This window comes from Polypterus senegalus, chromosome 11, assembly GCF_016835505.1.
Source record: "Polypterus senegalus isolate Bchr_013 chromosome 11, ASM1683550v1, whole genome shotgun sequence".
NCBI lineage: Eukaryota > Metazoa > Chordata > Cladistia > Polypteriformes > Polypteridae > Polypterus > Polypterus senegalus.
In genome coordinates this window covers 16859026-16872333 of record NC_053164.1, presented here as the reverse complement: position 1 = coordinate 16872333, position 13308 = coordinate 16859026, and the positions used below count along the sequence as shown (strand labels likewise).

Sequence of the window (13308 nt, the reverse complement as noted above, 5' to 3'; positions counted from 1 at the left end):
AATTCCACAGCTTGTTGCTGCTCTCATTCTGCTACAGCAGACATTTCTAAGAACACCGTCAAGATGTTTGGGTGACCTGAGCAGATCAACCTTACTGAGACTTTCACCTGTTTATTTTCAGATATTGTGTGATGGGCACAGGTGAGCTGGTCATGTGGCGGCTCGTTTTGTGTCTCATTATTGTTTGGCTGCTAATTAAGGAAATAGAGACAACAAAGGAGCCTGAGTCGAGTTAATTGAAACAAAGGCAAAGGCAGTTAATTAGCAGCAAAAACGGCTCACTAATGGTGAAGAATGTTAGAACGAAAACCTGCAGCTACTGCGGCCCTCCAGGACTGGAGTTCGACATCTGTGTTCTAGAAGGTTCTCCCATCTCCACACAGATTCTCTGAACCTCAGCGAGAGTGACCAGTGGGTTCTTGCTCCCCTCTCTTATCATGACATTTCTCCACCAATTACTCTGTTTGGCCAAACATCCAGCTCTAAGAAGAGTTGTTCTAAACGTCTTCCATTTAATTATTCTGTAGGCCACAGTGCTCTTAGAAACCTTCAATGTTGCAGACTTATTTTGTAGCCTTCTCCAGGTCTGTGTCTCCTGTCTCTAAGATCTGCAGGCAGTTCCTTCGACCTCATGCCGTGGGACCTTCTGTAGACAAGTGTGTGCCTTTCCTAGTCAGTTCAATCAATTGAATCGACCACTGGTGGAATCCAAACAAGGTGTAGAAACCTCTCAGCGGTGATCAATAGAAATGGAAGCACCTGAGCCGCATTTCAAGTGTCCTAGCAAAGGGTCTGAATACTTTAATATGTCGATGTCAATGGGATATTTCAGTTTTTTTATTTTTAATCAATTTGCAAACATTTCTAAAAATGCTGTTTTCGCTTTGTCATTCTGGGGTATTGAGTGTTGCATGATGAGGGAGAAAATATGAATGTAAATGATTTTAACAGAAGGCTGCAACATAACAAAATGTGAAAAAAGAGAAGGGGCCTGACTACTTTCTGAAGGTATTTTAGATTTCCACAGAAATATTTGTTTTAGTCAGTTATGTTATCCTTCTGAATTAGTGTGAAAGTAGTCAAAGGTTCATTTTTAGAGTTCCAAAGATTCCTTTTGCAAAAAATGAAGCAATAAATGAGTACAATAAGATATCTGATTGGCTTGAAAGGAAGAGACTCGCATAGTACCTGTGCACTTTCAGTTAAAAAATACAAGATCTATGTCATCATACAGCTCCGTGCTGGACTAAGGTGCTGATGACCAATGACCGCATGTGAAGACTGAACCAAAGTGATGAACTGAAACCAAAACATCCATTATCCAATCCACTATATCCCAACTACAGGGTCACGGGGGGGTCTGCTGGAGCCAATCCCAGCCAACACAGGGTGCAAGGCAGGAAACAAACCCAGGGCAGGGCGCCAGCCCACCACAGGGCACACACACACACAAACCCACTATGGACAATTTAGGATCACCAATGCACTTAACCTGCATGTCTTTGGACTGTGGGAGGAAACCCATGCAGACACGGGGAGAACATGCAAACTCCACAGCTGTTTAAGACTAAAATAAAGCCATAAGGGTTCAAAATCTTAATGGGCAAGACAACTTAAGTGAAGCAGATGTGTTACTTGAGCAATAAGTGCTTCTTATTAAGCAATTGGGTAGGAGCAAAAAACCTGCAGCCACTGCGGCCCTCCAGGACCGTGATTGAGGACCCCTGGTTTAAACCAACATATAGTACGTTTTTGTTTGCCTCTACTCGGTATTCGTTGGAATTCTTTTATTTCCCCCAACCCCGTGTTTTTGCCATTGCCTTTTCATAGAACGCTGAGCTTAAGGGCTATTTATATTGATTTGCATATTCAAAGAGGCGTAATTCTGGGAGGAGTTTTGGAGTGTCAGCAGGCACGTGCACGTGCGTTACTTTTCACGCTGATCGGGATTTATGGAGCAGAAGAACGTGGAAGTTGGCGCTCACACTGATTTATGTATCTGGATGTTTTGTGCATGCGCACATTTCCACTTTTGTCCACACGCCATGTTGTAGTGTGAATTCTACGCACATGTTATGCATGATGCCCCAGGTGAAAACCTTCAGAAACAACAACAATGGAACTGTGACAAGGCAAAGGGTGGCATAACAAATATTGAGTTCATTAATACTTTTTTTTTCTGTTTACAGCATTTTCTAGGGAGTTACTTGGTTAGTTAAAATTATTCATGTTATTATTTTTAGAAGGCATTAATGCATTTCACAAGAACTTTGCACAGATTTGTACTCCATTGATATATAAAATCTCCTGTTACAGAACTGAGAAGTCTTTCTATTTTGTTGAATAGTTTTGATGCCACACAATGGCTATGTCAGTTATTCGGTATCAGTTACTGACGATCTGCTTATGTTTTTTTCTTTTCAGCATATCGCCAACTGCCTGCGCTCACTGTCTGCTGGGTGGACGGTGGACTTCGACACATTCAGTGCGCCAACGCCTAGGGGGCAGGTGTCCTTCTCCAATGTTATGGCTGTACTAGACCCAGATGTCCCTCGTCGCCTCCTTCTGGCATGTCACTATGATTCCAAGTATTTTCCCACTGATGAAAAGGGGAGGGTCTTTATAGGGGCCAGTGATTCTGCCGTACCCTGTGCTATGCTGCTGGAGCTGGTCACTGCGCTGGATGCAGAGTTACGAACTTTTAAGCAACAGGTAAGCCGTGAATTGGTGGTTTAATCGTTCAGCTTTACAACCAGTTGACTTCTGCTTTAAAAGAACACCAGTGTCATGCTGTCAATGACCAGGCTGTGTTCTTGAGATTTATCTTAAAATTTAACAAAGTCCAAGTTTCCAGAGAAAACTGATTTAACTTGATTGTGACCACTAGGAGGTACCCAGATAAAAATGTTCATTTATTTGGTAACCGTTCCTTAATACTGTAACAAATCAGTCTACCAACGACAAATAAACCACTTCCGTCTCCCCTTGTATCTCCTCTGTGAACGTTGCCCAGCTTCCTCTGAAATGTGAGGTGGTGGGCTTCTTTTCAAGAATGTTTCCAGTGTCACTTCACTGCATGTCAGGAGCAATTCTTAGGGCATGTGGAAACCATTGGTGTCCTCCCCCGGCCGTACCCTCTGGTGTCACCCGAGGACCCCAACAAGGTTGCACTTCCAAACTACAATTCCCATGCAACCCTGCGGGTGTCAGCCTAGAGCAGGGGTCTCCAACCTTTTTTCCCCCCTGAGAGCTACTTTTACAAAATGAAAATGGCCGAGAGCTCCTCATGTTTTCTGAAGTTTGTTCTCATAGCTTATTTCAACCCAAACAAACTGAATAAGCTTGTTTTGCCTGAACATTCACAAAATGTCGGTGTCCACAACTCACATTTTACATTAAAACATCTCAAAAAATATTTAGTCCACCTGCAAGTGCATTTTGTATGTCTGTCTGCATTTTCTACTGTATCTCACACTATTGAATTAAAACATGAATGCTGTCAGAACAAAACAATGCAATTCCAATACACAGTTCTTACATATTCATTTGTCATTTTGTCACATGTCACTTTATTCACATGTGTGACGTGTTTTTTAGTTAGTCGGATGACTGGTACTGGGTGGAGTCAATAAGAGAGGCAGGTGTCTGGTGGAGTGGAGCCACTGAGGTTCACTCTTATGGAGTCATTTCAATGTTCGTCTCTCAGTCTTGATCTGAACTTTGACTTGATGACATTCATGTCAGACTCGCAGAGGTATGGAGACCCAAACAAAGCAGACATTTTCAGAGCTGCTTGGTGAAGATTCTTCTAGTTATCTGGCTCTACTAAGCTCCAGAAATGCTGAGAATGCTGTGGAGACTTGAACTGCACATTATTTTGAAGGTTTACTAATATATAATATATAAAATCCTATGTCTCTCTGTCTGTATGTCTGTCCACTTTTCACAAGGGAACTACTTAACAGATTTAGATCGGGTTTTTTTCTATAATTTGCTTGAACATTCTGGTTGATTTTGCGACTTCCGTCATTTCACTCTGTATCAGAGTTCACTTGCGGTACCAATGTATTTGCACGAATCCGAGAAACATGCAGCGGGCCGAGGGGAGGGGCCTTCCTCACTCACTCTCCAGCTTCAGGGTGTGTGCCTTAACTCTGCTTAGCTAGCGAACGAGAGAACAATTGAATTCAACTTTGTTTGATATTTAAAATAAAGTGTTACTTAGGTCTTGATGAGTTTGAGTCCAGATATTCTCTTACGTGTATGCCACATTGCAATTCAGATTGTGGATTGCGATTTTGTGTTAAAAGCATTGTGATATTATTTTTTGGAAAGATCGCCCACCCCTAATTTGACTTAATCAAGTTTTCAAATTTATGTGGGATTCATTAATCCCTATGCTAAGGATAGAGCTGCCAGGCAAGAGGTAAAGAGAAAGGCCTAAGAGAAGGTTTATGGATGTGGTGAGAGAGGACATGAAGGTGATGGGGGTGACAGAGCAAGATGGGGAGGACAGGGTGATATGGAAGAAGATGATCGGCTGTGGCAACCCCTAATGGGAGCAACCGAAAGAAGAAGAATTTACAAACTTATCATCTATCTTTACATTGTCAAACCTCTTTAGTACAATACAGAGAGGAACAAATGACCAGAGCCTATCCCAACATCAGTGGGCGTTGATCAGGTGCCAGTACATGGAGTCTGCCCCATTACAGGGCGCACATCCACATTTGTGCAAGTAGAAGTAGAAGCACCTACTGACTCCAGGAGAAGTGGGGTGGTAATAACATTTTTATTTTAAAGGTTATATACTCTATTCCTTCTAATTTACGATGCACCTTTTTCCCCCCCAAATGTTTCCAGACTTAAAATTGGCGTCCATCTCAAGTCTGAGGCACTTCATTGTCGCACCTCATAAGACCTTCTGTTGGTACACACCTCATGTAGTTAAACAAATGCATGAAGTAAGCTCATGTGGGCTTGTGAAGGTGAAATCGATTCGGTGCATGCAGGAGCAGGCAGGCTGTGAAGAGGGCAGAGAATCGGCGCCAACGGACTTTTGTGGGCATGTGTAGGGGAAAGCGATTCGGTGCTGGCAAGCGTATGTGTGCTTGTGAAGGGAAAAGCAAATCGGCCCAGGTAGCCTTGTGAAAGTGATAAGCAAACCATTTCAGGCATTTTTGTAAAGGGTGAAGGAGACAAGTGAGTAAGCGTGGGTGGGCTTGTGAAGTTGGAAAGCAAATCGGCGCACACCCACGGGGGAGCAGGCTTGAGAAAGAGAAAGCAGAGCTGGGCATGGACGTGTAAAGGAGAATTTCCTGTGGTATTTACACAAGGTTTGCACAGCAGATTCTTTAGTTCTTAAGGAGTCAGCATGATAAAAAAATAAATATGCCACTGATTAGTAAAGTATTTGAAGTAAGAACAGAGATACTTATTGGCAAGCAGTGGAAGTCAACAAAGACATTCTGTGTATGCCATGAATTTCTAGGTCACCAGAACCTTATGAATCATTTGTAAGAAACTGTGAAATGCCATTTGAAGGAATATTCCACCCAAAAAAATTGATGTATATTTTTGTATATGTTACTTACTCAATGTGATTTGTGGCAATGCCTGAAAAACATTTTAAACTCCCGGAGAATAGACGGGAGTCTTGACCAAGGAATGAGAGGAAGAGATGGGTCTTCAATTCAAAAGCTCAATCTCATGTGAATGCATTTCCTCTGAGTACACTGCTCTGATTGTTTTCATAATTATTTATTGAACAATGTTTTAAAAAAAAGAAAAATAAACCTGCATTTTACCCATACAACTGGATGACTTGATGTGTGGATTAGGCAACACAAGTCACATGAGCATTTTGATGTTTTCATCGTGTTTGCTGTGGTCCAGCGTTGGCCTCTAAAGAATTCCATTCTATCAGAAATGGTGTCCATTCTCGATAAACAAAACTTGAAATTAGAACTTGACTAGAAACGACACGTAGGCTGTGTTGTACTTGTGACAATAACAAGCCTATGAGGAACTGAACTGGTAACTTTCTGGTTTAAGCTGCATGCATGTACCATTGGGTAAGCACCACAGAGGGCAAATGATCAACTGTCAAAGTGATATCGACCCCAGACATGCAGTCAGTCATCATCCAACCCGCTATATCCTAACACAGGGTCACGGGGGTCTGATGGAGCCAGTCCCAGCCAGCGCAGGGTGCCAACCCACCACAGGGCACACACACTGGGGACAATTTAGGATCGCCAATGCACCTAACCTGCATGTCTTCGGACTGTGGGAGGAAACCCACGCAGACACGAGGAGAACATGCAAAGTCCACGCAGGGAGGACCCAGGAAGCGAACCCAGACGGGTCTCCTTACTGCGAGGTAGCAGCACTACCCACTGCGCCACCATCAAACACACATCTAATCCTAATTTATGTTATCTGGTGCTTAATCCTTAAAATGTGTGTTTCTGTATTTGATTACAATATGGAGGAGTTACGACATCTGTGGCAGGTCCCTAATATTAATCATTTAGATGGGGTACGCATTTGTGGGATTGAGAATTTAATCTTCGACTCTGATAAAAATGATGTTAATCCAATTTTGCCAAACAGGGATTCATATAATTATTTACAGCACAGGCATGAAAGACAAAAGGAAGGTCACGATCGACTGGTCAGATCCCCTTCTTTAATAGACGTGTCACTTGTTGCTTCCCAAATTACTGTGATAGAAAACTGAAATCTCTTACCTTTGGTTATTACATTTTCCTCCCAGGCACAATACATTGAACAAGTTATTCGCAATCATTTCTTTTAGGTTCGACAGTCTTTTGAATCTTTACAATCGTACAGAGTTATTACATATCGTAAACATTTGAAAGATATTTTAGTGCATACATCTTGTACGGTTAAAAAGTTAATGTGCTTGGGTGGCATTACCCCTTTTGTACATTAAAAACAAGTATAAAGTGATCCCCTGCTGTATCGCTGTTCAGCTATCACACCCCCGCTATATCGCGGACAAATTCAATAAGTACATCCTACCTGCAGTTTACTTTTCAGCCAATTCATAACAAAGCATACAGTTTTCAGCAGTCACTATGGTAGACAAAGAGTTTTGCGTTACACGATTTCTTACGAGGCCCATTATTGCCTGAAAGAGGAAACTCAACCAATCAGAGTGGGATTTTCATTTTCTTGGGCTCTGATTGGCTGCTGCTAACGTGATTTAATCTTGCAAGAACAGCGAGTGTGGGTCCGCAACGCATCTCAGTTCTCTGCGTATCGCATAACTTGCTTGTGGTCTGATTGATGTAAGCAAACTTTTTGTGAACTTTTTGTTTTCTTTTAAGCCCTGCGATGGCTCCTAAGCATCCCGCATCTTAAAATAATAATTCTTTGCATGTATATAGCGCTTTTCTCACTACTTAAAGCGCTCAGCAATTGCAGGTTAAGGGCCTTGCTCAAGGGCCCAACAGAGCAGAGTCCCTATTGGCATTTACAGGATTCGAACCGGCAACCTTCTGATTGCTAGTGCAGATCCTTAGCCTCAGAGCCACAACTCTGCCTTCTAAGAAGGGAAGGAAAGCGTTACGCGGACGCCGCTCGCCATTACGGCTTGAATGAATCGATGGTACGCTACATTATTATTATACTGTTACTCATATCCTTAGCCTGACATCCACATATCACATGTGTTTACAAAGTGTGTTTTAATAAGTTTACGTGTGTTTAAAGTGTGTGGTAGGGGTCATTTAAGGCTTAAACTACTAAAAAATGTTTGTTTATATGGTCTTTCTGTATCACAGATTTTCACTTATCGCTGATGGGTCTGGAACGTGACTTCAGCGATAGGCGGGGATCACTGTAACAAGTTTTTTTGAACGTACACCAGACTTTTCAATTTCTTGTATTTACGGTATTCAGTGTACAGCTTGTAGCATGATATATGTTGGGAAAACAAAGAAATCATCAAGGGCACGTCTGAGGTTAATGGAAAATCAGGCCAAGGATGCTGCCTTATAATAAACATTTTGAACAAACGTAATCATTCTCCGCACATGTTTGGTTACTGTTACTGGACCAAGACTCTCAGATTAAAAAAAGAGAGATTTTGGATGGATGCGCAGGACTTTTATTATCCTAATAGACTTAATGAGAAATAAAAAAATCTATATTTTTTACTATTTTGTCTTTATTTCTGTAAGTAACTAAATTGAATATATTTAGTTTCTAAATAAAGTGTCCGTGTGCCAGTGCGCCTACAAGTATAGGTCATCAAGGGGTTTACAAGAATCTATTATACTAGCCAACCCATACGCAGCATAATCAGGCCGTTTTTTTAATGGTTTTTTAAGCACAGGGAGAAAATTAACATTTGAAAAATTGGTAATGTAATAAATCAGCAAGAAAAGCAAAATTGTAACAATGCACGGAACAAACCAACACACAATCGTCCGTGTGGCGCTCAGGCGCGGAGGGTGGAACGGGAAGAGAGGAGAAGGACATCCACCCCGCTCCCTCCATCATGCTAGTCTGCTGATTTTTCGTCCAGTATGCACTGCCCGCTCATTGTCTTTGTACAGTCCAGATGCACCTGTGACTCGCTTAGACTTTTCATTGCTCTGTGCGGTTTTGGCTGCCTTTCTATATATAATCCACCAAGACACCCGACCACGGTAGTAGCGAGGTGGGAGGGGGGGTGTGTACAAAGTGCAGGAGCATCTAAGAAGACGCATGTTTGTCGTGGATGCGAATTGCTGTATGTAGCGTGTAAAACAGTTTGATATGGTCACGCACTCGTGCGCCGTAACCGGAAACTCGCTTTTTAAAGACTGCTTACTTCATTGTGTATACGTCTGTAGGTGAATAAAAAGATATAACTCTGGAGAGGGTAACATACAATACAGCATTGTACACAGCGATTCACATCCGCGACAAATGTGAATCTTCTTAGATGGTGCTGTCGCGTCCACCCACGCTCTCGAAGCACACACACTGCGTGGTCATGTGCTCGCTCGCAAGAGCAACTAACAGAGACTCGCCCACCAACTGTAAGACAATGGAATACCCCTCGCAAACTGCTCTACACGACGCATACAACGATTCACATCTGCGACAAACAAAGTGTTTTACACACTGCATTCAGTGATTCACAGCTGCGACATAGTTTTTCTTCGATGCGTCTAAGACCATGGGAAACCCCTCGGAAACTGTTTCACACGCTGCATACAACGATTCATATCCGCGACAAACATGCCTCTTCTTAGATAGTCCTGCCGCGTCGTGTGGTGCCTCTGTGTGAACCGGTCGGGCACAGAGAAGTTCAGCTGCTGAGAGAGCGGTCTTGACTGTTGCAGGGCCTGCATTGGTGAAGCAGGTGAGACGGTAATGAAACAGAGGCACAGGTAGCAAGGTGGGTGTGTACAAAGTGCAGGAGCATCTAAGAAGACGCATGTTTGTCGCGGGTGCAAATTGCTGTATGTAGCATGTAAAACACTTTTCTATGCTGCATGCGGTCGTGTGTCGTGGATGCGAATTGCTGTATGTAGCGTGTAAAACGGTTTGCTATGGTCACGCGCTCGTGCGCCGTAACCGAAAACTCGTTTTTTAAAGACTGGTCACTTCATTGTGTTTTAACATGAGTTGTAAAGGAATGTTTTAAGGATCCCATGGGATACCCCTCGCAAACAGTTTTACACGCTGCATATGACGATTCACCTTCGCGAGAAACATGCCTCTATCAACAGTCAACGTGTGGGAGGGGGGTGTGTACAAAGGGTAGGGACGAAAACAGTGGGAGCGTATGAGTCACACTTAGTGGGAATTCCACGGTTTGCAGCCCGAATGGGGTTCAACGGCTTACCCACGCCTAGACACACGCTCGATAATTATTTATTGAATGGTAAACACTTCTGGAAAGACACGGTTGTCTAAAACGGGTTGGTGTGAGAATACAACAGTAAGTGAATGAAAAGATGGAACTCCGGAGAGAGCAAAATACAAAATACAAGACAATAGTGAACCCGCGGCATAACAAACGCTGCATAATTATTTATTGATGGTTGAACACTTCTGGAAAGACACAGGGACACCCCTCGCAAACTGTTGTAGGCTACACACCGCATACAGCGATTCTGCGACAAACAAACTGTTTTACACACTGCATACAGCGAATCACATCCGCGACATGATTTTTCCTAGATGGTCCTGTCGCGTCCACCCTCGCACTCGAAGCATACACACCGCCTGGTCATGTGCCCGCTCGCAAGAATCTCACGGAGAGCCGCCCACCAGCTGCCTGTGTGTGTGCCTCTGTCTGTCTCTGGCGCGGCTTTCTCTTGCGCTGACTCTGTGTGAACCGGTCAGGCACAGAGAAGGTCAGCTGCTGACAGAGCTGCTGACAGAGCGTCTCGACTGTTGCAGGGCCTGTATTGGAGAAGTAGGTGAGACTGTAATGAAACAGAGGCACAGGGCTTATTGGTTTTTAAAGACTGCTTAATTCATTGTGCTTTAACCTCAGTTTTAAAGGATTGTTTTAAAGGATCCCATGGGATACCCCTCGCAATCCGTTTCACACGCTGCATATGGCGTTCACCTCCGCGAGAAACATGCTTCTATGAACAGTCAACGTAGCTCGGAGGTACTTGACATTAACCTGACCAGCACTGCATGTGGCCTCTACGACAGACGAACATAAATGACGCCATTTTTTCTGTGTTGTCGCGTCCAAGTTGGTGGGCGTGGCCCTGCGAGTTGTCGTCGTATCCAATGGTCTTGGAATTGGTGGGCGTGGCTCCTTCCTGCATGCGCCATAGGTGTCTCGCTTGTCGGCGGCTTAGTGAATCCACGCCCCCTCCGGCGTGCTTTCCATAGTCGTCTTGCCTTAGTGAATTATATATATATATAGATGATTGATTTATCCATCCACCCATCCATTATCCAACCCGCTATATCCTAACTACAGGGTCACGGGGGTCTGCTGGAGCCAATCCCAGCCAACTCAGGGCAAGGCAGAAGACAAACCCCGGGCAGGGCGCCAGCCCACCGCAGGGCACACACACACACCAGGGACAATTTAGGATCGCCAATGCACCCAACCTGCATGTCTTTGGACTATGGGAGGAAACCCAAACAGACCTGGGGAGAACATGCAAACTCCACACAGGGAGGACCAGGGAAGTGAACCCGGGTCTCCTAACTGTGAGGCAGCAGTGCTACCCATGGGGCGCCACCGTGCCGCCCTGATTGATTTATTTAACAAACAAAAAAAAAAACTGTGTCCACAAAATGTCAAAAACTAGCATAACTCATAACATCATTTCAGCCTTATCCAAGGTAGCAGGTTGGACCTCAAGTCGGCATCCTGCAATGAAGTCGTTCCAGATCTCTTGTATTGCCGACGTATACTTGGGCAAAGGTCCTTTCTTCAGGGCAAAGGTCCCTCTTTCACTGTACAGTGGTCAATAGACAGTATGAACAGAAAAGAATGTGTACGTATACACAGCTGATAGATAAGTTAATCATAAAAAGAGAAATTGCGGTGGGCTGGCGCCCTACCCAGCGTTTGTTTCCTGCCTTGCGCCCTGTGCTGGCTGGGATTGGCTCCAACAGACCCCCATGACCCTGCCTTAGGATATGGCAGGTTGGAAAATGACTGACTGACTGACTGACTAAAAAGAGAAATGTGAGAAGATATTTACAGACCAAAGTTAATTTGAACATAGCAAACGACTTTGTAATGTTAGAAAATGGATGGGTGGACAGTGAGCTGGTGGGGTTGAGAGCGCCGTGCAGTCGACTGGCATCCAGTTGGGCGAGACTGTTCCTGCTGCGTGCCTAGAGCTGCAAAGATAGGCTCCAGCTGTGAAGATTTAGATTATGTGGGTCCTTCATGTGAATGTGTGAAATTCCACAGTAGTAATTTATAAAATACTCGCGTGACTAATTGTGTTCTGGAGTTTGTGAGCTGGGGTCTTGGGTTTAGCCTGAGGCACAAAGAGTGGGTGTTGTAAGCGTTTCTTCTTGTCTTGTCTTTTCCAGAAGTTGCCATTGACACTGCAACTGGTGTTTTTTGATGGTGAAGAGGCCTTCAATGACTGGACCCCCACAGACTCCTTGTATGGCTCTCGACATCTGGCAGGAAGAATGGCAAAGACGAAACACCCCAGTGGGGCTGTAGACACTACCCTACTGGACAGCATTGTAAGTCTGCTGATAGAGCGAGCCACCGACTATCTCACTCTCTCTCTCACTCACACACACACACACACACACACACACACATAAAGGCATGACTGCTTTCACGGGGTCTTGTCTCCCATCCCTGCCTAGATGCTTTTAAAATCGGTCCCTGTGTGGCACATCTGCTGTGGTGTTTGCTGAGAGTGACACCCACCCACCTTCCCTCGGGAGCAGGACTCAAACTCTGAGCCTTGGTATTACAGAACAATCATCTCAGTAAGCAAATCTATGGGAGTTCTTCTCAGGATCTGACGACTGATGCTGTGTTAATGTGCTATCTGAGTTTTGGAAGATGTAACTTGTGAGATTTCACCTTCCCACTTCTCATTACTCATATGAATTTCCTCCTGAACTTTTCTGAGAAATGTGAGGTCGCTGTTGATTTGTTACTAGGTCTGCAAAAAAAAAAAACCCAAATGCTATTAAAGTAAACTGTGACAAATGGGGGCCGCTATCGCCCCCTTGAACCCCTGTCCAAGACTCCAGACACCAAATAAAAGGCCAATAATTGACTTTATTTTCACAGTACAGTGCACAAAGCACCCTGCCCTCCACAATACTCATACAATACAATAATAATGATCACAATAATACTCTCCACCAGCTCCCAGACGCGTTGCCCTCCTACCACCCAGCTCAGCTCACTGTCTGGGAGCGCCCAGAGTCCTTTTATATTCCCTGACCCGGAAGTGTTTCAATCCCCAGTCCATGTGATCCTTTATCATTTCCGGGTCAGATAAAAAGTCCTTTTCTTCACCCCAGAAGCACGTTATTCCCCTTGTCCATGTGAATCGGGCGTACTTACGGGGCGTTGGGTAAATATCCGCTGTTCCTCCCTGCAGCGTCACCTAGTGGCCCCCATGGCATCCAGCAGGGCTGTGTATAAAAATTGCAATGTCCATGATGCCCTGCTGGTCTTCGGGGAACCTCCATACTGCAGGGAGGGCTCCACTTGGCGGCTTTGGGGTATTGGCCAAGATAAATGGCTGGCCATACACCACAAAATGTAACTGCAGTTACCCAAAATGACCAAAGTTCAGCAGCTTTAGTATGCATCATGGG

At 44.3% G+C, this 13308-nt stretch overlaps 1 protein-coding gene across 2 annotated transcripts in view; it reads left to right on the top strand.

Moving 5' to 3' along the window:
* Nucleotides 1-13308, top strand: part of LOC120538696 (glutaminyl-peptide cyclotransferase-like) — a 49264-nt gene that overhangs the window by 23710 nt on the left and 12246 nt on the right. For both annotated transcript variants that reach the window (XM_039768094.1, XM_039768095.1), the window contains 2 exons: nt 2425-2712; nt 12046-12207. In XM_039768094.1, the coding sequence (XP_039624028.1) occupies nt 2425-2712; nt 12046-12207 (450 nt within the window). The remainder of the gene's footprint in view (nt 1-2424; nt 2713-12045; nt 12208-13308) is intronic.